This window comes from Hyperolius riggenbachi, chromosome 2 (genome assembly GCF_040937935.1).
Source record: "Hyperolius riggenbachi isolate aHypRig1 chromosome 2, aHypRig1.pri, whole genome shotgun sequence".
NCBI lineage: Eukaryota > Metazoa > Chordata > Amphibia > Anura > Hyperoliidae > Hyperolius > Hyperolius riggenbachi.
Window position 1 is genome coordinate 227,138,638 of NC_090647.1, and position 27,819 is coordinate 227,166,456.

The 27,819-nt window shown below is 47.8% G+C and overlaps 1 protein-coding gene across 1 annotated transcript in view; it reads right to left on the reverse strand.

The window, feature by feature from the left end:
* Positions 1 to 2,092: 2,092 nt before the first annotated feature.
* The window catches only part of LOC137544240 (interleukin-1 receptor-like 2), a 100,311-nt gene continuing 74,584 nt past the window's right edge, over positions 2,093 to 27,819 (reverse strand). The window contains exon 11 of the mRNA XM_068265290.1: positions 2,093 to 2,763. Coding sequence (XP_068121391.1) covers positions 2,417 to 2,763 — 347 coding nt within the window. The 3' untranslated portion in view covers positions 2,093 to 2,416. The remainder of the gene's footprint in view (positions 2,764 to 27,819) is intronic.

Consider the following 27,819-nt stretch of genomic DNA (forward strand, 5'->3'; position numbering starts at 1 on the left):
TGCTGCTACACAGAGCAATAACAGCACATCAGGAAACATTTTCAAAAACAAGTAACTATTCTCTCAAAACCACAGTGTCACCTCTCCTAAACTAACCCACAATGTTGTTAAGGACCCCACCCTTTTTATATTGGTTTTTTCACTTCAATTGCTCAATGTGCTTCACATGTGTCATGAATATATCTCACTTTAACCCTTTGTTTAAGGTCTTTCTACCTCTTTACATGCAAAACGCAAAACGCTTCAAAAAACGCTAGCAAAAACGCATGCAAAAACGCGACCAAAACGCGACCAAAACGCCCCATCAAAATTACAAAAAGTGTTTCAAAAACCGCTAGCGTTTTGCGGATCTGCTAGCGTTTTTTGGTGTGCACCAGGCCTGACTTCAGTCAGAGCACCTGATCTGCATGCTTGTTGAGGGGCTGTGGCTAAAAGTATTAGAGACACAGGATCAGCAAGAGAGTCAGGCAACTGGTATTATTTTAAAAGGAAAAATCCATATCCTTCTCAGTTTAGGTTCCATTTAAACATATGTTTACAAGTATACTGTATTTAACTATGATTGCAATTTGCAGACATTACCAGAATGGGGTAGCCACATTCAGGGCTCATTCACATGGCTCTGCGATCGGAACACAATGTGCATGATCGCACGCAGGGGCGTAACAAAAGACCCTGCAAGGGATGCAGCCGCAGGGGTACCCAGAAGCCACAGGGGACCCCGTCCTGAGAGACTGACAACTAAGGGCTAGAGAAAAAAAGTTCTGCTCTCTGCACAATTATTCTAATGACTGCATCTGCTCAGTCACATAAAACAAATCATACAAAGTTTTATAGAAAAGGATTTGTAGGCAGTCCCTATTCAGTGTGCAGCATGGTCTTGTGTACAGCCCCTGGCCCCCAACCTCTCTACCCCTCCCCAAGTGCTGTGTACTGTAGTGATGCTGGAGCAGTCTGCAGAGCCAGTTCTGCTTCATCAGAGATGGACAGAGTGAGTGTAAAAAGCTGAGGCTGGGAGCACACTCGTCTGTCGGTTTTCTGTATGTGTTTTCTGCACACCATGTGTGTCTGTATGTGTGAAAACATGCACGTTTTATCACAGAAGCTAATGTAATTGATAGAGCAAATGCATGCAGTGCTTCACTGCTATCTGTTTTTATCTGCATGGGGAAAACACATTCAAGTGTGCATTAGCCAAATGAATAACATTGGTTCTCAGTTTACCTGTGCAGAAAGCGGGGGAAGGGGGAAGGGTTTGGCGTGAGGTGGCCCCATCCTAAGTTTCGCAGGTGGGCCCAGTGATTTATAGTTACGCCCCTGATCGCATGCCATCTGCACTGCTGTGCACTGTGCTGCTAATCCCATTCGCTGCAGTGAATGGGATCAGCTCTGCGCTTGGCCAAAAAATGCACTCAGCAGTGTGTTGTCTATGCACTTCGGCCATTCATATGTGCTGCTGAAATGCACACAGAAGCGCCTATGATGTGAACGAGGTCTAAGAAAAAGAATGATTATTGAAACTCCACTTTACATACGGTATATGAAACCTGGCTAAACAGATATGAATTCTCATTTCCCTGATAGATTTTTCTCCTTCTTCGGTGATAACCAGATGCGCTTATGGGAACGGGAATATGACATGCTAGCTACACCCATTACATCAATATGATGTGTCCATAAATGTTTCCTTTAGATACCAGTTCTGTAAAACAGTAACTTCTGTGATCATAGAGTTTATATGGAATTGTGAAAAGTGTGAATGTTTATGCAAGTCTTATTTGTAAAATACTGGAGGCTGGACAGCAAGTTTAGCTGTTAAAGCTGGAGGTGATTTGTAGCAAGCCGGCCATAGAAATGATAATGTGGATTGTGAAGGCATCTGAATGCTGGACTGTGGTTGCATCTCGCTGATCACTGCTAACAGATCAGGTCATTTCAAATGTTTCGATCCAAAAACAAAAGTGCAGTAAAAAGTGTAAAGTGTAATAAAGTGTAGTACTATATCCAGTTCTTGAGCAGTTCAGCTTTATGGACCCACATTATGACCTCTTTTCTCACTGTCCATATTTTAATTATTTATTTAAGTATTTATATAGCTCCAACATATTACACAGCGCTGTACAGAGTTTTGTCTTGTCACTAACTGTCCCTCAGAGGGGCTTACAATCTAATCCCTACCATAGTCTTATGTCTATTTTTAGTGGAAGCCAATTAACTTATTTGTATGTTTTTGGGATGTGGGAGGAAACCGGAGTGCCCAGAGGAAACCCATGTAGACACAGGGTGTACATACAAACTCCTTGCAGATGTTGAGCTGCCTGGGATTCGACCCAGCACTGCAAAGCGAGAGTGCTAACCACTACATCACCGTGCTGTCCATAGACTTATGTTTCTGTCATTAGTCTTCAGTGTGTATTTAGTGCAGCTCACTGTCAGATTGACGTGGGGCTGGAGGCATACGGTATCGGATATTCTTCCAGAACCTCGTGTTTGGAGAAAGCGATGCTTCTGTGAATTCTCCTTTCCACCGGACAACGCCTTGCTTCTGTTTTATATATTTAATGGACTCAGGCATGCACGAGTAATCAGTTATTTTTTCCAGTTCTATCAAAATCACTTTGAATTTGTTCCGTATTAAAGCATCATACATGGCAATTTTTTGTTCAAAGTCTTCTCCTAGAGTGCTTTCATTGGACACGTTTCCCAGAACGATAATCAGTCTTCGGCTTTGTGAAATTGCTTCATCTACTACATCTGCCATAGCTGAAATCACATACAAAATACCAGTAGTTACATTGTGTATGCATTAAATACATGTACCTATTTAACATCTTATAATACACAAAATAGACTTGACTGAAGCGAAAGTGTAGTGAAAGGGATATGGAGGCTGCCATCTTGATTTCATTTTAATCAATACTAGTTGCCTGGCTATCCTGCTGGTAGCAGGAAAAAAGGGCGCCGGCTGAGGGTGGATGAAAAGGGCTACGCCATTGACTCTACTGCAATTATCGTTAATATGGTGAAAAAAGTAGAAAAAAGGGTGCCGCAATAAATATCGTTAACAACATTAGAACATTAAAGTTTTTAAAGTATGTTATTGTTTTAGAAGCTTGCAACGTTATAGTTTTTATCATATTTTGTTTGTACATATTTTACATTATCAAAGATATTATTGTTTCTATGTGTAAAAGGTTGTTTCTGCAGAGGGAGTGGTTAGGGTTAGGCACCACCAGGGGGAGTGGTTACGGTTAGGCACCACCCAGTAGTGTTGGGCGAACAGTGTTCGCCACTGTTCTGGTTCTGCCGAACATCACCCTGTTCGGGTGATGTTCGAGTTCGACCGAACACCTGACGGTGTTCGGCCAAACCGTTCGGCCATATGGCCGAACTAAGAGCGCATGGCCGAACGTTCCCCGAACGTTCGGCTAGCGCTGTGATTGGCCGAACGGGTCACGTGGTTCGGACCCGAACGCGCTCTGATTGGCCGAACGGGTCACGTGGTTCGGGTAAATAAATACCCGATCCACATCATTTCTCCGCCATTTGTCTCTGGGTTTAGCTTTGGGTAGGCAGGCAGGGTAGTTCTCTCTCCAGCCAGGCTAGCCAGGGTCCCCCCAGTCATTGTGTCGCTGCTGGGAACAGTAGTTACCCGCTCACCCACACTATATAGCATTGTGTTTACTGCCACTCTGTGTACACCACTCACCCACCACTGTATAGCATTGTGTTTACTGCCACTCTGTGTCTCTGCTGGGAACAGTAGTACACCGCTCACCCGCCACTGTATAGCATTGTGCTCTGTGTCGCTGCTGGGAATAGTAGTACACCGCTCACCCACCACTGTATAGCATTGTGCTCTGTGTCGCTGCTGGGAAAACTAGTACACCGCTCACCCACCACTGTATAGCATTGTGCTCTGTGTCGCTGCTGGGAATAGTAGTACACCGCTCACCCACCACTGTATAGCATTGTGCTCTGTGTCGCTGCTGGGAACAGTAGTACACCGCTCACCCACCACTGTATAGCATTGTGCTCTGTGTCGCTGCTGGGAACAGTAGTACACCGCTCACCCACCACTGTATAGCATTGTGCTCTGTGTCGCTGCTGGGAATAGTAGTACACCGCTCACCCACCACTGTATAGCATTGTGCTCTGTGTCGCTGCTGGGAATAGTAGTACACTGCTCACCCACCACTGTATAGCATTGTGCTCTGTGTCGCTGCTGGGAATAGTAGTACACCGCTCACCCACCACTGTATAGCATTGTGCTCTGTGTCGCTGCTGGGAATAGTAGTACACCGCTCACCCACCACTGTATAGCATTGTGCTCTGTGTCGCTGCTGGGAATAGTAGTACACCGCTCACCCACCACTGTATAGCATTGTGCTCTGTGTCGCTGCTGGGAACAGTAGTACACCGCTCACCCACCACTGTATAGCATTGTGCTCTGTGTCGCTGCTGGGAATAGTAGTACACCGCTCACCCACCACTGTATAGCATTGTGCTCTGTGTCGCTGCTGGGAATAGTAGTACACCGCTCACCCACCACTGTATAGCATTGTGCTCTGTGTCGCTGCTGGGAATAGTAGTACACCGCTCACCCACCACTGTATATCATTCCCAGTCCAACAAACTTCCACCTTTCAAAGGTCAATGGAACAGCCAGAAATGTTGTGCCCGGATTCACAACCATTTACTGTGGGAAATGCACCGCGCACTGAAATGCAAGGCGAGTCCGAGGACTTTGAAACCCAAATCCCAGAGCAAGTTGGGCAGGAGGGGTTTCAATTGCAGGAGGTCGGCCGAGAAGATCTGGAAGACGACGTTGGAGTGAGCTGCGCAGAGGTTGTTCTGGGGAGCTCTACTCCACGGCGGCGGCCCACAATCACATATGACGAGTTTGAGGAGATGGAAGAGGAGGGTTTGGACAATGTGGACACAGACCCAGATTTTGTATGTGAAGGAGAACATCGCCGTCGTAGCAGCACAGATGAGTCTGTTGAAGAACCCACTGCTGCACGAGTTCGCCTTGTGCCACAAGGTAGGCGGCGCGAAATTTCAGGCACCACATGCGTGGACGTTCAAGTGAGACGCAAAAGAGGCGCAAACATAAATCGCCAGCAAGGCAGGTGCTCCAAAGTTTGGCCTTTCTTTGAAGACTGCAGTGAGGATGGTACCATGGTGATTTGCAAGGTGTGCAAGACCCGCCTGAGCAGGGGGAAAAATATTAACAACCTCTCCACCACCAGCATGACCCGCCACATGGTATCCAAACATCCCACTCTGTGGGCAAACACGGCAGGACAGGGTACCAGCAACACTGCCTCCCTTGGGGTCACCAGACTCACCACCAGACCCTCCTCAGCAGCAGCAGTAGCCCAGCCATTGTGTGGATTACAACAACATTCACAAACATCAGACGATGCTGACACTGTCACTTTCCGGAATAGTGCTCTTGAGGTCTCCCAGTCTTCATCAAACACAACAACCAACAGCCCTTCAGTGTGCAGCCCTACGGTTCAGTTGTCTGTCTCGGAGATGTTTGAGCGCAAGAGGAAATTGCCAGCAAATGACCCCCGGGCCGTGGCACTAACAGCCAGCATAGCCAAGCTTCTGGCCTGCGAAATGCTGCCATATCGAGTGGTGGAGACAAACAGCTTCAAGGGCATGATGTCAGTGGCCATGCCACGTTACGTGGTTCCCAGCCGCTACCACTTTGCGCGCTCTGCAGTGCCTGAGTTGCATGAGCACGTGGTCAGCAAAATAACCCGAAGCTTGAAGAATGCCGTTGCCTGCAAGGTTCACCTCACCACTGACACCTGGACGAGTGCGTTCGGCCAGGGTCGACACATCTCCCTTACCGCGCACTGGGTGAACCTTGTGGAGCCTGGCAGCGATTCCTCACCTGCTACGGCGCGGGTGTTGCCCACGCCGCAAACAGCTGCACCGCCGTCCCTCCCACTGGATAACAACAGCAGCACCTACCTCTCTGACTCCTTCTCCTCCAACGCATCTCAAAGCTGTACCTCATCCGGAAACGCTAACCCAGCAGCAGTAGGATCGTGGAAGCAGTGCAGCACAGCTGTTGGCATGCGTCAGCAAGCGTTGCTGAAGCTGATCTGCCTTGGGGATAAGCAGCACACAGGGGAGGAAATTTGGAGGGGAGTAAAGGAACAGACGGATTTGTGGCTGGCACCGCTGGACCTGAAACCGGGCATGGTTGTGTGTGATAATGGGAGTAATCTCATTCGCGCTTTAAGGTTGGCTAAGCTGGCACACATCCCTTGCCTGGCGCACGTGATGAACCTAGTAGTTCAGCGGTTCCTGAGGACATACCCAGGCGTGGCCGATCTTCTGTTGAAGGTGCGACGAGTGGCCAAACATTGTAGAAATTCCAGTACTGCTTCGGGGGCACTCGCCAAGATGCAGGAGCGCTTCAATCTCCCCCACCATCGCTTGGTGTGTGATGTCCCTACGCGCTGGAATTCTACGCTGCACATGCTAGCCCGCTTTTGCGAGCAGAAGAGTGCAGTGGTCCAGTACATGACGGCGCAGTACCGAGGCACATCCGGACAGCTGCCAAGCTTCTGTGGATCCGATTGGGCCAACATGTTGGACCTCTGCCAAGTCCTCCAAAATTTTGAGCAATCCACGTTGCTTGTGAGCAGTGACAACTCTTCAGTCAGCATTACCATACCACTGCTGTGTTTACTGAAGAGGTCAATGTTGAAAATCAAGGAAACAGCTGTCATGATGCAACTGGGGGAATCTGAAGGAGAAAACGATCAGCGTGATGATACCAACATCAGGCCATCTGCCTCAGGAAACGCTGGCCCCAGCAGCTATGATGAAGAAAAGGAGGAGGAACAGTTGGAGTTGGAGCAGGAATTTCATGCCACCACTGACGAAGGCCAGAGCGGTACACGTTGGACTTCCACAATTCAGCGCGAATGGTCAGCAGAAGCAGACCAGGAAGAAGGTGACGACTATGATGCATCACAACTATCACAACGCTCACAAGAGGATGATGAGGATTCTGGCAGGACTCTGGCACACATGGCTCAATTCATGCTAGACTGCATTGAACGCACGCATTGTGCGCATTCTGGACAACACCAATTACTGGGTTTATACCCTTCTGGATCCACGGTACAAACACAATGTTCAAAAACTGCTTGAAGAAAGAGTCAGACAGGTCAACATGGAAGAATACCAGCAGGCCCTTGTGGAGACTTTAGAGAGGAGATTGACATCCTCCCCCTCCTCTAGCCAGTTGTACGCCGACAGACTGACTTCCGCAAACCCAGGACGACCAGGAGGGCAGCAAACAACACAAGCCGCAGCTAGTGCCCAAAAGGGAATGGTATCGGCAGTGTCCTTGGAGTGGGAAAATTTTCTGACACCCATGCAGCAGCCCACAGAACAGCAAGCATGCAGATCCACCTCCAGCACCGATCACCTGGAGAAGATGGTCAAGGACTACATGTCAGATGGCGTAGCTGTGTTGAACAATCCATCTGTACCCTTCAACTATTGGGTATCGAAGCTAGACACCTGGCACGAACTGGCAATGTACGCAATGGAGGTGCTGGCTTGCCCGGCAGCCAGCGTTATGTCGGAACGCTGTTTCAGTGCTGCCGGAGGCATCGTCACAGATCGGCGTATCCGCCTCTCCACAGAAAATGCAGACCGTCTGACTCAAATTAAAATGAATCAATCCTGGATTGGAAACGACTATGCAACGCTCCCGGACCCCAACCAAGTAACATGAACAATGAACATCTGTGATGGGTTAGCGTTTCCGGTCCCTGTTTATTGAACCTCTCATCTGTATTACATTTATGACTGCATGGCGACAAAATGCATTGCTATCCGCACGCTTCTTGTCCTCATGCAAGGCCTGGGTTGTGTCTCAAAGCGTGGCCTTCTTCTCCGGCGCCGCCCTCCTGTTCCATCACGTGTGCTGCTGCTGGGTTAGCGTTACCGGTCCCTTTTCCTGGAACCTCTTATCTGTATTACATTTATGACTGCATGGCGACAAAAAGCATGTTACCTGTGCAAAGAAAAATGACATTTTCCGCATTTAAAAGACATTTTTTCCTTTGAAACTTTATAAATCAATTTTCTCAAAAACTATGAGCTCTTTTTCAAATATTTTTTTTCCTCTTGTACCCACTCCCAAGGTGCACATACCCTGCAAATTTGGGGTATGTAGCATGTAAGGAAGCTTTACAAAGCACGAAAGTTCGGGTCCCCATTGACTTCCATTATGTTCGGAGTTCGGCACGAACACCCGAACATCGCGGCCATGTTCGACGAACGTTCGCGAACCCGAACATCCAGGTGTTCGCCCAACACTACCACCCAGGCAGTGGTTAGTGTTAGCCAACACCAGGGGGGGTGGTTAGAGTTAGGCACCACCAGGGGGGTGGTTTGGGTTAGGCAACACCAGGGGGTGGCGCCACCAAGGGAATGGTTAGTTTTAGGCACCGGCAGGGGAGGGTTCTGTGTGAGAGTAGGGTTGGGTTAAGCTGTATTGTTGAATTACATAATGATTTTTAACGTTAATCGTTTCGTTATTATTTCCCGTCTGTTTTACAACGGTATGTATCGTGACAACGATGTTTATCATTATCAGATTTTGTTATCCACCGGCGCCATTTCATTATCCAGCTGTGTCTTTCTTTCCCGGCGCCCTTGTTTCATGCACGCATCCTGCTGATTGTCTGACTCTAATACTTTTAGCCATAGGCCCTGAACAAGCATGCAGCAGATCAAGAGTGTGGACTGGGACCCACTACAAAGTGCAAAGCGTTATGGTTATACCTAGTGATTTGTAGTGTCATTTTGCAAGTGATTTTGGAAGCGTTTTCCCTGCTCCTATACAATACATTAGAATAGAAACGCTCCCAAAATGCTGCATGTCCTGCAAATGCAATTTGCCTAATCACAATAGCTCTAGCAGAATCAGTCTCATCTATTTACACGTTTAGGGAAATCGCTAGCGATTTAAAGCGATCCATAAATGCTCAAAGAAAAGCTCTATTGGGTACCTACCCTTTATGACATTATTTTCAGATTCAACAAGATTAGTTGCATCATGCTTGTTTGTGGTGTGAGTCAGACACTACTGCGGCCAAATAGCTTATGCCAGGCTGCCAGGCAACCAGTATTGTTTAAAAGAAAATAAATATGGCAGGCTCTATATCCCTCTCACTTCAGTTGTCCTTTAACTAGGCTCTCCTGAGCAAGGGAACCTCTCAAACATAAGAGATCATAAGTGAGCCTGCAAGCCTGGCCTGGGCATCTTAAAAATGTATTGCTACATGGTCATAAACATTTGTGGTTCAGATGTAGGTCACACTGCACTATAGCTACTGAGTTAGCATTTTTGTTACCGGAATCACATGCACACACCCTACCACCCCACCCCTTACCCCTGACAGTCTCTATTTTGATTGTGCTTTACACTGTGCTCCATTGACAAAATACTTCTGTAAATTGTAAATGAATTCACAGGCTATCTCGCACTCAGGGCCCTTTTCCACCTGCAATCGCTAGCGTTCATGCTGAACGCTAGCGATTGCTGAATCGCAAAACCGGCGATTCCCCCGACGTTTGCGGCCGCGATTTTGCTATGCTATGCACTGCATAGCAAAATCGCGGCAATTATCGCTCCGCCGCGCGTTCGCGTTCCCGACAAAAGCGAATCGCGGTAGTGGAAATGACCTACCGCGATTTCTATGTTAGAAAGCAAACCGTAGCGATTGTAAAATCGCTAGCGGTTTGCGGTTTTGCGATTCAGCCAGTGCAAACGCGCTGGTGGAAAAGGGCCCTCATAGGAGATTATAAAGCTTATAGGCAGACCCAGAGGGGGCTCTTCTGAACTACACTGATATTTCATGCAAGATTTGAAGCCAGACAATGCAAGAAGCTAAACAGGAGGGTTAGCTGCAACTGCAGGATTTTATGTCAACAATTTGTAATAATAGGCTATTGGATTTCTGCTTGACCCATTGGAAGCATCATCATCACATTTTTAATTAAAGTAACTCTTGAAGTTAAATATATTTGTGCATTTTACGTATAGTTATACTGATCAGTATTCGTCTGTAGTTCTAATTGCCCCCTAGGGGCTATTAAATTATATCCTTCTGCAATGTGGATTTTATCATCATTTACTATGGTAAACGTATTATTCCAATGTGTGAATCTTTTTGCACACTTTTTAGGCATTTATGTATGTACACTTGTTTTATTGATTTGTATTAATCTCATACATGGAGATTTTAATTGTATTGAGATTACATTAGTTCTGGATACAGTCATTCGCCAGCTTTTAGGCCACAGCCAACCTTGTGTTTTTCTGATCATGTTTTTAGCAACACACAGGGAACATCATAAGTGCATAGACTGCGCTGTCTATTTACATTGTGCATTGTTATTCAACATGGGATTGCAACACATGGTTTTACGCAATTTTATGCAAAAGAAGGCAATTCCATTCATTATCAATGAATGGGATTGCACCAGTATTGCTGTGAATTGCACTGGTGTTGCATGTAGTGCAGAAGTGGGGAAGGGGCCTTATGCTACGTACACACATGCGACAACGATCGTTCGTTAAGAACGACGAACGAACTTTTAATTGATGAAAGAACGACCTAAGTAAAGGTAGTTTTAAAATGTGTGTAACGATCTGATCGTTAGAACGAACGTTACATCACAGAAAGCAACTATTGCGCCTGCGCATAAAAATGAGAAGTTCCATGGAGAAATAGTGAAATGCGCATGTCAAGCCTAGTACGAACGATCGTTTCCAACGATGTACTACTTTTGCAAACGATCGTCGTTGGTTTAAATCCGCCGAGACAGAACTTTCTTTTGTAGCGATTTGGCTCGTTCGTCGTTTGCCTTAATAGTCGGTGGTTCGTTTTTTGTAACGATCGTCGTTGGTAAAGATCGGGGAACGATCGTTACAAACGACTATAGTCGCATGTGTGTACGCACCTTTAGTCTATTTTTGTAACTTCTGCTTTTCAAATTATGTGTTTTTGCAGATTTTTAGCACTAAATAGAAGTTGGCATTACAAGGAAATTCAGCTGTTGTATTATTTTGTGTGCCTGGCCACCAACATAAATTCTGAAGTTGTCATGTGATACAAATTGGAATAATTGCACACTCAAATTTAAACATTACTCCAATGTGTACATCAATAATATTCGTATCTCTTAGATTTACTGTCAAGTTAACGTCCATAGCCGCAGCCATAAACCACAGTATATGCATGAGTTTAACCCTTTCACTGCCGATCCCTGCCTCCCAAATTACACACATCTACACTACTTATTTGATTGATATTGCACAAAAAGGCAGGTCTGATTTTCTAAAGTCGGATACACACATCACATTTTGAATGTTAATGACTGGCCAATTTTACCTACACTATCTGGTCATAGTTTTCAAAATGTGTTGGCACTCATACTACATGGAGGTGGTAAACTTGGGCAAACATTGGCCAATCAAATATTGGATGTGTGTACTAGGCTTAGAGCCTGATTCATCAAGCCGTACTGCGAAAGCTTAATGTGCTGTAGTGCACGCTATGCATGCCTTACATAGCAGCGCTCGCTGCCTGCCATGTAAGGAGAGAGCCTTCTTTGGTTACACGCATTGCTTCCTCAGCAATGTGTGTAACATATACTGCGGGTGTTCCTGCTCCTGAGAAGTATTGCTACTGTGATACTTCACTCGCAGTCGCTACTGTTTTAATTTACATTGTCATGTAATTTAACACAGTAGCGGCCGCGAGTGAAGCAACGCGGTAGTTATACTTGACAGGAACAGGACCACCTGCAGTTAATGTTACACGCACATTGCTAAGGAAGCAATGCGTGTAACTAAGGGAAGGCATGCTCCTCACATGGCAGCGAGCGTTGCTATGTAAGGTGTGCATAGTGCGCACTACATCACATTAAGCTGTGCTGCTTTAGCTTGATGAATCAGGCCCAAAGTCTGTACAGCCTAGCAAAACTATTGATTTAGCATAGGTAAAAAGAAGGCCGATTAACTCATTAATGTACAGTACAGGAAAGACTCTACCCTGCAGTTTGTTTGTTTTTTCATTCAGATCACTATAGTGAAAAATAAATTACACTGGCTTTGTTCTGTTTGTCTTTTATCAGCTAATTGTTTTACTGCCTTTTGATAGCCATAGCAACAAATCTTATATATTACAGCAAAGGGAGGAATACAGAGAAGTGAATGCCGGTGTTATGCTGGGAATACACAGTTCATTTTTGAGGCAGATAGATGGTTAGATAGATATATTCCGACATGTCCGATCTCCCGTTCAATCGTTTTGCCGCTCGATTCCTGATAGAAGTGAATGGAAAAAGATAAGAAAAACGAGCGGTTATAGGAGAATCGACTGCAGAATCGAGCAGCAAAAATGATCAAGCGGAGAATCGAGCGGCAGAAATAAACTATGTATGCCAGCACACCACTTGATACTGTGGGATTCACTGCTCAGAGAGGTAATAAAATAATTTGTCAGCTGAAACATACAGGTCAATTAAACAGTACTGAAATATCTGTTTATAGAATCCAACAATTCCATTTCTCTTGCAGCAGCTGTTCACCCCTATTCCCTCTATTCTTTCTTATGGGATGTTCCTGAATGCCTATAATGCATATTTACTTACTATAGTGATGTGTACATTAGAAGTAGTGGGATTTTACATAATGTAATTTATTTAATAAAATGCAGTTACATTCATATTAGTGGTCCTTTAACCCAGCTTCAAATAAATTCTCTTGTTTGAGATAGTGCACTGCTTTTGACCTCAGTTAGCAGAACTCGTTGTGTTGTATATTCTTGGAATGCTTTGATGTCTCTTTGCTGGCAGAGGATATAGAAACTAAAAGCAGAAGTTATTGTCTCACACTGCCCCCTAGTGACAAGTGACCATAAATACACATTACAGCAATACACATTAAAATAATTGGCCTGGAGCACTAAGTTGCAAGCCTCTAAATAAATTGGCAGCTGGTGACCCTCAACCCACAAGCAATTTGCTGGGTGGATGCCATCGTTCACGCTGCTCCTCCGCCCACCGCAGGTGATGCATGCGCTGCTTGTTGATCCTCCATTGCCCTCCCGCACGCGTGTGCGCAGCCCATCCCAGTAATGTCGCCCAACAGGAACAGATCCTGATCCTCCATGGGCAACATAAGTTGGTAGCATGTACTCGGCTTAACAGGAAAGTACTATGAGTACAATAGTCAGGAGAAAACAAACCAGTACAGAAAATATTAAACATGAGCACTCCCCTCTTTTGTACCTGAGGTGCTTTTACCAATAATCTCCCTCAGCAATACAATCAGTTGGGGAAAAAAAAGAAAATATTGTACAAACTATATAAGTATTGTACAATACATACCAGCTTGCTGTAATAAAAGTTTTCCCCCAGGCTCTCCCCACTTAGCTCAGTCACCCAGATGCTCTTCATTAAGGGCAAAGGAACATCCTCCCATTGTTCCCAACAAGGTCGCTGTCCGCTGCCTCTGATTGGACATTTTTGCAGAGGGGGCGGGACTGGAGGCTCTGAAAATGCATGGCTATTCTAGCGGCCATGCACACAAGGTACTTGTTGCTGCGGAGGGAGCGGTGATGGAGGGGTGGGCTGCGGGCATTTGAAAGAAGCTCTGCTTCTAATGGAGGAGGCAGGACTGGAGGCTTCCAGCTTGCGTGATCACTGCGCACGTCACAGTGAGTTACACAGCCGTGGCTGCCTGCGAGTGAAGTTAGTTACAGCAGCTGGAGCTGGATTGCAGTGAAGCAGGGGACTACGGCCTGGCACAACATGTCCTGCGGCCAGGGGCGTAGCAATAGGGGGTGCAGCGGTAGCGACCGCATCGGGGCCCTTGGGCCAGAGGGGCCCCGAAGGGCCCTCCCTCAACTACAGTATTAGCTCTCTATTGGTCCTGTGCTCATAATAATCACTTCTTTAGATACTTTGAATAGTGGTAATCATTAACAAACTGTTTCCCATCCCCTTCTTGCACCTCTGACACTGTAGTTGCCATTGGCAGGTTTTGGTGCACCGTATCAATTGCTATGTATAGAGTGCTTGGGGGGGCCCCATTGTAAAACTTGCATCGGGGCCCACAGCTCCTTAGCTACGCCACTGCCTGCGGCCTTTGGGTTGGGGAACCCTGTGTTAAAGGACACCTCACCTAAAGTGAGAGGGCTAAGAAGGCTTCCATATTTATTTCCTTTTAAACAATACTAACTAGTTTAGTGTCTGAATCACACGCCTGAAACAAGCATGCAGTAAATCTTCAATCAAACATTTAATCTGCATGCTTGTTCAGGGTCTATAGTTAAACGTTTTAGAGACAGAGGATCAGCAGGAGAGGCAGGCAATTTAGACAAGACAAGACACAGAACATTTTTTTCTCCTGGTGGACTCAAAGTGCCAGAGCTGCAGCCACTAGGACATGCTCTACAAGCAGTAGCAGAGTGAAAGGGAACCTAAACTGAGAGGGATATGGATGTTTCCTTTTTAACAATATCAGTTGCCTGACTCTCCTGCTGATGTCTTTAGCTGCAGTAGTGGCTGAATCACAGACCTGAAACAAGCATGCAGCTAATCCAGTCTGACTTCAGTCAGAGCACCTGATCTGCATGCTTGTTCAGGAGCTGTGGCTAAAAGTATTAGAGGCAGAGGATCAGCAGGACTGCCAGGCAACTAGTATTATTTTAAAAGGAAAAATCTATATCCTCAGTTTAGGTTCCCTTTAAGGAGCCTTTACGTAAAGGTCTTCTACTGAATAGGTGCTGGCTTATTGAGCAGGCAGAGCTGAGATTCAAACCCAACTCACCTGTGTCAGAGGCAGAGCCCTTAAAGGACATCTGAGGTGAAAATAAACTGATGAGAAAAACAATTGTATCTATCCTCCTTCACCTAAAAATGACTTTTTAAGATATCCCACAGTTTTATTTTATATTTAACTGTTTTTACTGTTTCATTGTCTCTGCTCAATGACTCCTTCATTGATGTATGTCAGAGCTCAGATCTTATGAATTATTGACCCCTTTTTTTATCTCTTTCTTGCTCTCAGAAGCCATTTACTGAGTACTGACAGGGAAGTGTTTTATGGCTGTTTATCAGTGACGGTTATACTAAAGTCTGACCCAGTCCGACCCGGTCCCGACCTGGACAGAAACTGTCACTTGCAAACCTGATGTTTAAATCTTTTAAGCAGAGGAAGAAAAAAGTAACACAGCATAGTTATTTGTGTGTTTGGCACTGTACATACACATGTCTAATCTCATAATGTCACATGACACCTCACTTGTACATATTACACTATACAGCCACATTTACATAAAAAATAAAAAAAAACTCTGTCCCACTCAGGTGTCTTTTAAACAAATCTTCGGGTCTAACCTACCGGAGATGTTCCATTTTCTAAATGGTGTACACTGGTACTGAGAGCCTGCAATTTAGTGTCAACACATCACTCTTAAATTTGTTTTTTTTTTACAAGCTTTTCATAGACATTGCTATTTTTGTGAAAGTGTTGAGGTGCTAAAATAAATATTTTCCTTTTTTCCATTATTTTTGTGACAGCATCTGCTTCTCTGAGCTCTTGAAAATTAATTGTTCTCAATATTGTTAGTAGTATTATTAGGCCTGATTTATTAATGTAATCCAGGACTGGACAGAAGTACAGAAGGTAAATAAATCCATCAAATCTGGCCAGGATTTCCTTCTGATCTGTCTGCTTCTAAGGCATTGTGGAAAGGTTAGTGAAATGGCAGTCATGTGATTCCAGTTGCAGCCATGAACTAGCAGCGGTACATGTCAGGAACCGGCCCGCGGCACGCCTGCGTATACGGTTCCCGACTGCGGGTTTGACCAGATTAAGCGGGGAACAGCCTTATTTAAGCTACAAACAAGGCTGGAACCCCTCAAAACACCTCTCACTGCCACCACTAGCGTTGCTAGACACTTCCACTCTGCTGTCGAGTCCTCAGCGCGCACTCCGCGTTTTCGTATTTGGGTCAGCTTTGCGCTTAGGCCAAATACGGGAACGCCACGCACCCACACACACACACAGTTGCAATCTTACACTGTCGTGAAGCAAAGACCCACTAACAGTCGTTCCGAACGATACTGTTAGCTACTCGCACTGGCGTTGTTCGTACGTTGGGTCAGCTGCGCGCTTAGGCCAACGTATGACAAACGCCCCCACACACAATGCAATTACAATTTCCTACGGTAGTGTTGCTCAAGCGTACAATTAGGCATGAACTTATACACGGTTACACTTCAGTCTCTTCTAGGCTATGAGTGTTAGTTTAGTACGGCAGAAGTCAAACTTATTAAATAATAATTTAATATTCCAGAAAAAACATAGAACAGTGCAGAACTGAATATATACAAAAAAAATTACAAAAAAACAAAGTAAAAATAGTTACAAGATAAAATGTACAAAGATAACACACAAAGCGATTTTGCTTACCAAAATAAACGGGAAATAAACGTACCAGCGTATCGATCTGGTGTTGTTGCGGGCGGTACGCACTTCTGGTCAGGAACCAGGTTAGTTCTAGCCGTGTGAGCTACCTCCAAGAACTACAAGTTGTGGCTATCCTAGCTGCGGTTTTATACTATGAAATACGCCTGGAGGCTGTAAGCCTGTGTGGACGGGGGGAAGCTAGATTTAATAACATCCTCAGACATAATTTGATTTCCCAGAGATCTGACATCCACATGTGAACAGTGTCCTATACAACAAAAGACTTTGTTAACCTCCAATCTCCCCAGTTTACAGGTGACAATTGATTAAGGCTTTCACATTGCAGCAGGATGTCCTGTGTGATCTGCTTCAAAGCAACTGTCTGATTAAGGGTTTCCTAATTACCTGTTTTCTGGCTGTCCAGAGGAACTGTATGCTAATGTCCCAGCCCCCTGCTTCCAGAGATATTCAATGCAAATGTAGTACAGCCAGATAACCATCCCTTCAAAGCAGAATACACATGTGAGATATAGCAGACAGAAAATGACAGAGATATGTTCCTGTATTTCCTAATATCATCAGCACCTCAATATATTCCTGACACGCCCCCTCTTCCAGACGGCGCCGGCAGATGATTCTAACGAATCGTCCTGCCAAAGCCGACACTGACGGCCGGGCCTGGGGGGGTAACTCCTTAGCTCCAAGCTACAGGAATGGAAAAGTTGGTCAGGTTGCTGCAATGTGTCGTTGCCCTTGGCAACCTGACGTAACCAACCAGGGGAATGCGAGTCAGTGACAACCGTGAATTTGCGACCATAGAGACAGTGCTGCAGCTGGGGAAGGGTTCCAACCGTCGCTACACGCACTTCCTCTATAGTGGCAGGAGCTATCTCTCGGTCCCTTTGGGGAACGATTATCTGCCGGTCTGCCTCCTCCACTTCGGACAGCTCAGAGGGAATAACTCCCCAGGACCCTCTCAGCCCGCCCCTCCCAGCTGGTGACCTGCTGGCTAGCCCCCTGAGCTCTTCCAGGCTGCTGTCAAATCGAACAGCCCCAGAGAGCTCAGTGCTGCCTGTCACACATTCCAGGAAGGCTGCAGACGGAGAGGCTCCTGGGCCCTCCGGGCCAGGTTCCGGATTGGATGTGGCTGACCCAGCAACATTTGCCACTTCGGTGGACAGTCCCTGTGCGGTAGACCCACTAGCGCTGCGGGTTACCACTGCAGCTGAGGGAGCGTCCACATTAGACGTATCATAAACCACCTCACCTTTGGTCTTAAAAACATCGGAAGGGTGAAGACCCGGCCTGGTGCCGTCTGCCCCTTCAGTGGGCAATCCATCTGCTGCAGCCCAGCGACCATTGCTGGTTACTCCTGCAGCCGACGGAGTGTCCACAGGACAAGCATCATTATGTAGCACAACACATATGATATCAACATTATCCGTCTTATACATATTGACATTTAGAACATCACATAAAACATCCACATTATCTGTATCATTACACACATTGCTACTCAGCACTTTACAAGTAGCCTCAACAGTTCCTGCATCGATCACCTCGATAGTCCGTGTGTCATGAATGACATCATCAGTTTCTGCATTCTCCATATCAACATGTCCCACTCCAGGCCTAGGCACTGGAGAATCACTAGGGCTGGCTCCTAGCACACAGTCCATAGCCCCTGGGGCCTCACCAGCACTCCCCACTTGCACTGCGTTATCAAATAGTACCTTGCAAGAGTCCTGAACTTCTGCTGGGGATGCAGGCTCCACGGGGGTTGGATTAGGCTCATACCGGGCTACTAACCGTCCCAGGTCAGTACCCAGCAAAACGTCAGTGGGGATTTTGTCAGTTACCCCAACTTCTTTCAGTCCACTGCCGGCCCCCCAATCCAGGTGGACCAAGGCGGTGGGTATGGCTGGGGTGACACCCCCAATTCCTCTGACAGCAATCATTTTCCCAGGTATGTACTGCTCTGGGTTCACAAGCTGGGGATGTATGAGAGTCACTTCTGCTCCAGTGTCTCTCAGCCCAGTGGCAACTGTACCCCCAACCGTGACAAGCTGCAGATTCTCTGCATAGCCAGTAGCATTCCTGGTAGCACACAAAGCCGTTGGGACTTCACTGGGGTTTGAGGCCTCACTGGATTTTGGGGCCTCCCTCTTCCTCTCTGGGCAAGTCGTGCTGATATGACCCACCCTGTCACATACAAAGCATTTCCGAGTGTCAGGTTGCTTGAATCCAGGAGACAGCGGTGCTTGCCTCCTCTGGGTGCTGGGTGAAACAGGTTTAGCAATCTGTTCTCCTCTCCAGCTGGGCGTAGTAGTCCTCCGGGACTCAGGTGCTCTATGGGCGGTGTAGGAATCGGCCATTTCCGCAGCCTCATCCACTGTCTTTGGTTCTCGATCCAGCACAAACAGCCGGACCTCAACAGGACAGGTGTGGAGGAACTGGTCTTTTATCATCAGTTCCTGCAGGGCATCTAAAGTTTCCACTGACAGTCCTTTTACCCACTGCTGGAAGGCAGTGCGCAGGTTGCAAGCATGATCCAGGTAGCTGTCATTAGGACCTCGCTGCACTGTCCTGAAACGTTTGCGATACACTTCTGGCGTGAGGTGGTATCGCGCAATAATGGCTTTCTTAATTGCCTCAAAGTCTGTTTCTTCCTCCTGGGGGAGACTCACAAACGCCTCCAGGGCCTTGCCTCTCAGCCCTGGTGTGAGATATCTTGCCCACTGCTCACGGGGCACCCCATACTGCCGACAAGTCCTTTCAAACCCCTGTAGGAAAGTGTCTATGTCAGAGTCCTTGTCCATAGCGGGGAACTTATCCAGGGGGATTCTGTGGACTTGCTCACCTTCGCGTTCTGCGGGTCCAGCAGACCGGTTCTGTTGCTGAAGTTTAGCCAGCTCCAGCTGGTGTTGCCGTTCAGCTTTTCCCTCCTCTGCTCGGAGTCTGTCCCTTTCGGCCTGGAGTCGCTGGGCAGCTTGTTCCCTCTGGGCTTGTCGTATTTCCCTCTCTGCTTGCCGATGTTCCAGAATCAGCTTTAGGCGCAGTTCGGGCTCAGCCGAACCTAGTAGCTGTAGGTCGGCTTCCAGAGATGTCATCTCCAAGTTCGGTGGATCATCCAGGACATCGTCTCCACTCGCATTCTGTGGCAGGAGCGATTCCTCCTCTGTCGTGTCGTGAGCTGCATCCGCTGACGTTGAAGCACGGGCTTGCTCTGCCGCATCATGCTCCTCGAGCGCACGAACTAACTGCTCCTTAGTCTGGCCGCTCACCGTCTCGATGCCTTTGTGCTCACACAGGTTGAGTAGTATCTCCTTGTTTTGCCTTGCATAGCTGGATGCTTTCTGAGCCATCGTGTTGCAAAAAATAAAAAGAAAAAAAAAGGGGGGGAGGGAAAGCAAACACCAAGTGTGTATCTTTGAACAAAAAAAAAAAAAAAAAAAACGTATATAGATTCTGCACTGAGTAGACTTCTGTAGGCTAGTTGCTTCTAGCAAGCTTCCAGCCTTTAGTACTCAGAATAGCGAGCTAAACTGCGTACTAATGTACTAAACGATGCCACCACTGCCAGCCAATTATGTCAAGAACCGGCCCGCGGCACGCCTGCGTATACGGTTCCCGACTGCGGGTTTGACCAGATTAAGCGGGGAACAGCCTTATTTAAGCTACAAACAAGGCTGGAACCCCTCAAAACACCTCTCACTGCCACCACTAGCGTTGCTAGACACTTCCACTCTGCTGTCGAGTCCTCAGCGCGCACTCCGCGTTTTCGTATTTGGGTCAGCTTTGCGCTTAGGCCAAATACGGGAACGCCACGCACCCACACACACACACAGTTGCAATCTTACACTGTCGTGAAGCAAAGACCCACTAACAGTCGTTCCGAACGATACTGTTAGCTACTCGCACTGGCGTTGTTCGTACGTTGGGTCAGCTGCGCGCTTAGGCCAACGTATGACAAACGCCCCCACACACAATGCAATTACAATTTCCTACGGTAGTGTTGCTCAAGCGTACAATTAGGCATGAACTTATACACGGTTACACTTCAGTCTCTTCTAGGCTATGAGTGTTAGTTTAGTACGGCAGAAGTCAAACTTATTAAATAATAATTTAATATTCCAGAAAAAACATAGAACAGTGCAGAACTGAATATATACAAAAAGATTACAAAAAAACAAAGTAAAAATAGTTACAAGATAAAATGTACAAAGATAACACACAAAGCGATTTTGCTTACCAAAATAAACGGGAAATAAACGTACCAGCGTATCGATCTGGTGTTGTTGCGGGCGGTACGCACTTCTGGTCAGGAACCAGGTTAGTTCTAGCCGTGTGAGCTACCTCTAAGAACTACAAGTTGTGGCTATCCTAGCTGCGGTTTTATACTATGAAATACGCCTGGAGGCTGTAAGCCTGTGTGGACGGGGGGAAGCTAGATTTAATAACATCCTCAGACATAATTTGATTTCCCAGAGATCTGACATCCACATGTGAACAGTGTCCTATACAACAAAAGACTTTGTTAACCTCCAATCTCCCCAGTTTACAGGTGACAATTGATTAAGGCTTTCACATTGCAGCAGGATGTCCTGTGTGATCTGCTTCAAAGCAACTGTCTGATTAAGGGTTTCCTAATTACCTGTTTTCTGGCTGTCCAGAGGAACTGTATGCTAATGTCCCAGCCCCCTGCTTCCAGAGATATTCAATGCAAATGTAGTACAGCCAGATAACCATCCCTTCAAAGCAGAATACACATGTGAGATATAGCAGACAGAAAATGACAGAGATATGTTCCTGTATTTCCTAATATCATCAGCACCTCAATATATTCCTGACACGCCCCCTCTTCCAGACGGCGCCGGCAGATGATTCTAACGAATCGTCCTGCCAAAGCCGACACTGACGGCCGGGCCTGGGGGGGTAACTCCTTAGCTCCAAGCTACAGGAATGGAAAAGTTGGTCAGGTTGCTGCAATGTGTCGTTGCCCTTGGCAACCTGACGTAACCAACCAGGGGAATGCGAGTCAGTGACAACCGTGAATTTGCGACCATAGAGACAGTGCTGCAGCTGGGGAAGGGTTCCAACCGTCGCTACACGCACTTCCTCTATAGTGGCAGGAGCTATCTCTCGGTCCCTTTGGGGAACGATTATCTGCCGGTCTGCCTCCTCCACTTCGGACAGCTCAGAGGGAATAACTCCCCAGGACCCTCTCAGCCCGCCCCTCCCAGCTGGTGACCTGCTGGCTAGCCCCCTGAGCTCTTCCAGGCTGCTGTCAAATCGAACAGCCCCAGAGAGCTCAGTGCTGCCTGTCACACATTCCAGGAAGGCTGCAGACGGAGAGGCTCCTGGGCCCTCCGGGCCAGGTTCCGGATTGGATGTGGCTGACCCAGCAACATTTGCCACTTCGGTGGACAGTCCCTGTGCGGTAGACCCACTAGCGCTGCGGGTTACCACTGCAGCTGAGGGAGCGTCCACATTAGACGTATCATAAACCACCTCACCTTTGGTCTTAAAAACATCGGAAGGGTGAAGACCCGGCCTGGTGCCGTCTGCCCCTTCAGTGGGCAATCCATCTGCTGCAGCCCAGCGACCATTGCTGGTTACTCCTGCAGCCGACGGAGTGTCCACAGGACAAGCATCATTATGTAGCACAACACATATGATATCAACATTATCCGTCTTATACATATTGACATTTAGAACATCACATAAAACATCCACATTATCTGTATCATTACACACATTGCTACTCAGCACTTTACAAGTAGCCTCAACAGTTCCTGCATCGATCACCTCGATAGTCCGTGTGTCATGAATGACATCATCAGTTTCTGCATTCTCCATATCAACATGTCCCACTCCAGGCCTAGGCACTGGAGAATCACTAGGGCTGGCTCCTAGCACACAGTCCATAGCCCCTGGGGCCTCACCAGCACTCCCCACTTGCACTGCGTTATCAAATAGTACCTTGCAAGAGTCCTGAACTTCTGCTGGGGATGCAGGCTCCACGGGGGTTGGATTAGGCTCATACCGGGCTACTAACCGTCCCAGGTCAGTACCCAGCAAAACGTCAGTGGGGATTTTGTCAGTTACCCCAACTTCTTTCAGTCCACTGCCGGCCCCCCAATCCAGGTGGACCAAGGCGGTGGGTATGGCTGGGGTGACACCCCCAATTCCTCTGACAGCAATCATTTTCCCAGGTATGTACTGCTCTGGGTTCACAAGCTGGGGATGTATGAGAGTCACTTCTGCTCCAGTGTCTCTCAGCCCAGTGGCAACTGTACCCCCAACCGTGACAAGCTGCAGATTCTCTGCATAGCCAGTAGCATTCCTGGTAGCACACAAAGCCGTTGGGACTTCACTGGGGTTTGAGGCCTCACTGGATTTTGGGGCCTCCCTCTTCCTCTCTGGGCAAGTCGTGCTGATATGACCCACCCTGTCACATACAAAGCATTTCCGAGTGTCAGGTTGCTTGAATCCAGGAGACAGCGGTGCTTGCCTCCTCTGGGTGCTGGGTGAAACAGGTTTAGCAATCTGTTCTCCTCTCCAGCTGGGCGTAGTAGTCCTCCGGGACTCAGGTGCTCTATGGGCGGTGTAGGAATCGGCCATTTCCGCAGCCTCATCCACTGTCTTTGGTTCTCGATCCAGCACAAACAGCCGGACCTCAACAGGACAGGTGTGGAGGAACTGGTCTTTTATCATCAGTTCCTGCAGGGCATCTAAAGTTTCCACTGACAGTCCTTTTACCCACTGCTGGAAGGCAGTGCGCAGGTTGCAAGCATGATCCAGGTAGCTGTCATTAGGACCTCGCTGCACTGTCCTGAAACGTTTGCGATACACTTCTGGCGTGAGGTGGTATCGCGCAATAATGGCTTTCTTAATTGCCTCAAAGTCTGTTTCTTCCTCCTGGGGGAGACTCACAAACGCCTCCAGGGCCTTGCCTCTCAGCCCTGGTGTGAGATATCTTGCCCACTGCTCACGGGGCACCCCATACTGCCGACAAGTCCTTTCAAACCCCTGTAGGAAAGTGTCTATGTCAGAGTCCTTGTCCATAGCGGGGAACTTATCCAGGGGGATTCTGTGGACTCGCTCACCTTCGCGTTCTGCGGGTCCAGCAGACCGGTTCTGTTGCTGAAGTTTAGCCAGCTCCAGCTGGTGTTGCCGTTCAGCTTTTCCCTCCTCTGCTCGGAGTCTGTCCCTTTCGGCCTGGAGTCGCTGGGCAGCTTGTTCCCTCTGGGCTTGTCGTATTTCCCTCTCTGCTTGCCGATGTTCCAGAATCAGCTTTAGGCGCAGTTCGGGCTCAGCCGAACCTAGTAGCTGTAGGTCGGCTTCCAGAGATGTCATCTCCAAGTTCGGTGGATCATCCAGGACATCGTCTCCACTCGCATTCTGTGGCAGGAGCGATTCCTCCTCTGTCGTGTCGTGAGCTGCATCCGCTGACGTTGAAGCACGGGCTTGCTCTGCCGCATCATGCTCCTCGAGCGCACGAACTAACTGCTCCTTAGTCTGGCCGCTCACCGTCTCGATGCCTTTGTGCTCACACAGGTTGAGTAGTATCTCCTTGTTTTGCCTTGCATAGCTGGATGCTTTCTGAGCCGTCGTGTTGCAAAAAATAAAAAGAAAAAAAAAGGGGGGGAGGGAAAGCAAACACCAAGTGTGTATCTTTGAACAAAAAAAAAAAAAAAAAAAACGTATATAGATTCTGCACTGAGTAGACTTCTGTAGGCTAGTTGCTTCTAGCAAGCTTCCAGCCTTTAGTACTCAGAATAGCGAGCTAAACTGCGTACTAATGTACTAAACGATGCCACCACTGCCAGCCAATTATGTCAAGAACCGGCCCGCGGCACGCCTGCGTATACGGTTCCCGACTGCGGGTTTGACCAGATTAAGCGGGGAACAGCCTTATTTAAGCTACAAACAAGGCTGGAACCCCTCAAAACACCTCTCACTGCCACCACTAGCGTTGCTAGACACTTCCACTCTGCTGTCGAGTCCTCAGCGCGCACTCCGTGTTTTCGTATTTGGGTCAGCTTTGCGCTTAGGCCAAATACGGGAACGCCACGCACCCACACACACACACAGTTGCAATCTTACACTGTCGTGAAGCAAAGACCCACTAACAGTCGTTCCGAACGATACTGTTAGCTACTCGCACTGGCGTTGTTCGTACGTTGGGTCAGCTGCGCGCTTAGGCCAACGTATGACAAACGCCCCCACACACAATGCAATTACAATTTCCTACGGTAGTGTTGCTCAAGCGTACAATTAGGCATGAACTTATACACGGTTACACTTCAGTCTCTTCTAGGCTATGAGTGTTAGTTTAGTACGGCAGAAGTCAAACTTATTAAATAATAATTTAATATTCCAGAAAAAACATAGAACAGTGCAGAACTGAATATATACAAAAAGATTACAAAAAAACAAAGTAAAAATAGTTACAAGATAAAATGTACAAAGATAACACACAAAGCGATTTTGCTTACCAAAATAAACGGGAAATAAACGTACCAGCGTATCGATCTGGTGTTGTTGCGGGCGGTACGCACTTCTGGTCAGGAACCAGGTTAGTTCTAGCCGTGTGAGCTACCTCCAAGAACTACAAGTTGTGGCTATCCTAGCTGCGGTTTTATACTATGAAATACGCCTGGAGGCTGTAAGCCTGTGTGGACGGGGGGAAGCTAGATTTAATAACATCCTCAGACATAATTTGATTTCCCAGAGATCTGACATCCACATGTGAACAGTGTCCTATACAACAAAAGACTTTGTTAACCTCCAATCTCCCCAGTTTACAGGTGACAATTGATTAAGGCTTTCACATTGCAGCAGGATGTCCTGTGTGATCTGCTTCAAAGCAACTGTCTGATTAAGGGTTTCCTAATTACCTGTTTTCTGGCTGTCCAGAGGAACTGTATGCTAATGTCCCAGCCCCCTGCTTCCAGAGATATTCAATGCAAATGTAGTACAGCCAGATAACCATCCCTTCAAAGCAGAATACACATGTGAGATATAGCAGACAGAAAATGACAGAGATATGTTCCTGTATTTCCTAATATCATCAGCACCTCAATATATTCCTGACACGCCCCCTCTTCCAGACGGCGCCGGCAGATGATTCTAACGAATCGTCCTGCCAAAGCCGACACTGACGGCCGGGCCTGGGGGGGTAACTCCTTAGCTCCAAGCTACAGGAATGGAAAAGTTGGTCAGGTTGCTGCAATGTGTCGTTGCCCTTGGCAACCTGACGTAACCAACCAGGGGAATGCGAGTCAGTGACAACCGTGAATTTGCGACCATAGAGACAGTGCTGCAGCTGGGGAAGGGTTCCAACCGTCGCTACACGCACTTCCTCTATAGTGGCAGGAGCTATCTCTCGGTCCCTTTGGGGAACGATTATCTGCCGGTCTGCCTCCTCCACTTCGGACAGCTCAGAGGGAATAACTCCCCAGGACCCTCTCAGCCCGCCCCTCCCAGCTGGTGACCTGCTGGCTAGCCCCCTGAGCTCTTCCAGGCTGCTGTCAAATCGAACAGCCCCAGAGAGCTCAGTGCTGCCTGTCACACATTCCAGGAAGGCTGCAGACGGAGAGGCTCCTGGGCCCTCCGGGCCAGGTTCCGGATTGGATGTGGCTGACCCAGCAACATTTGCCACTTCGGTGGACAGTCCCTGTGCGGTAGACCCACTAGCGCTGCGGGTTACCACTGCAGCTGAGGGAGCGTCCACATTAGACGTATCATAAACCACCTCACCTTTGGTCTTAAAAACATCGGAAGGGTGAAGACCCGGCCTGGTGCCGTCTGCCCCTTCAGTGGGCAATCCATCTGCTGCAGCCCAGCGACCATTGCTGGTTACTCCTGCAGCCGACGGAGTGTCCACAGGACAAGCATCATTATGTAGCACAACACATATGATATCAACATTATCCGTCTTATACATATTGACATTTAGAACATCACATAAAACATCCACATTATCTGTATCATTACACACATTGCTACTCAGCACTTTACAAGTAGCCTCAACAGTTCCTGCATCGATCACCTCGATAGTCCGTGTGTCATGAATGACATCATCAGTTTCTGCATTCTCCATATCAACATGTCCCACTCCAGGCCTAGGCACTGGAGAATCACTAGGGCTGGCTCCTAGCACACAGTCCATAGCCCCTGGGGCCTCACCAGCACTCCCCACTTGCACTGCGTTATCAAATAGTACCTTGCAAGAGTCCTGAACTTCTGCTGGGGATGCAGGCTCCACGGGGGTTGGATTAGGCTCATACCGGGCTACTAACCGTCCCAGGTCAGTACCCAGCAAAACGTTGGTGGGGATTTTGTCAGTTACCCCAACTTCTTTCAGTCCACTGCCGGCCCCCCAATCCAGGTGGACCAAGGCGGTGGGTATGGCTGGGGTGACACCCCCAATTCCTCTGACAGCAATCATTTTCCCAGGTATGTACTGCTCTGGGTTCACAAGCTGGGGATGTATGAGAGTCACTTCTGCTCCAGTGTCTCTCAGCCCAGTGGCAACTGTACCCCCAACCGTGACAAGCTGCAGATTCTCTGCATAGCCAGTAGCATTCCTGGTAGCACACAAAGCCGTTGGGACTTCACTGGGGTTTGAGGCCTCACTGGATTTTGGGGCCTCCCTCTTCCTCTCTGGGCAAGTCGTGCTGATATGACCCACCCTGTCACATACAAAGCATTTCCGAGTGTCAGGTTGCTTGAATCCAGGAGACAGCGGTGCTTGCCTCCTCTGGGTGCTGGGTGAAACAGGTTTAGCAATCTGTTCTCCTCTCCAGCTGGGCGTAGTAGTCCTCCGGGACTCAGGTGCTCTATGGGCGGTGTAGGAATCGGCCATTTCCGCAGCCTCATCCACTGTCTTTGGTTCTCGATCCAGCACAAACAGCCGGACCTCAACAGGACAGGTGTGGAGGAACTGGTCTTTTATCATCAGTTCCTGCAGGGCATCTAAAGTTTCCACTGACAGTCCTTTTACCCACTGCTGGAAGGCAGTGCGCAGGTTGCAAGCATGATCCAGGTAGCTGTCATTAGGACCTCGCTGCACTGTCCTGAAACGTTTGCGATACACTTCTGGCGTGAGGTGGTATCGCGCAATAATGGCTTTCTTAATTGCCTCAAAGTCTGTTTCTTCCTCCTGGGGGAGACTCACAAACGCCTCCAGGGCCTTGCCTCTCAGCCCTGGTGTGAGATATCTTGCCCACTGCTCACGGGGCACCCCATACTGCCGACAAGTCCTTTCAAACCCCTGT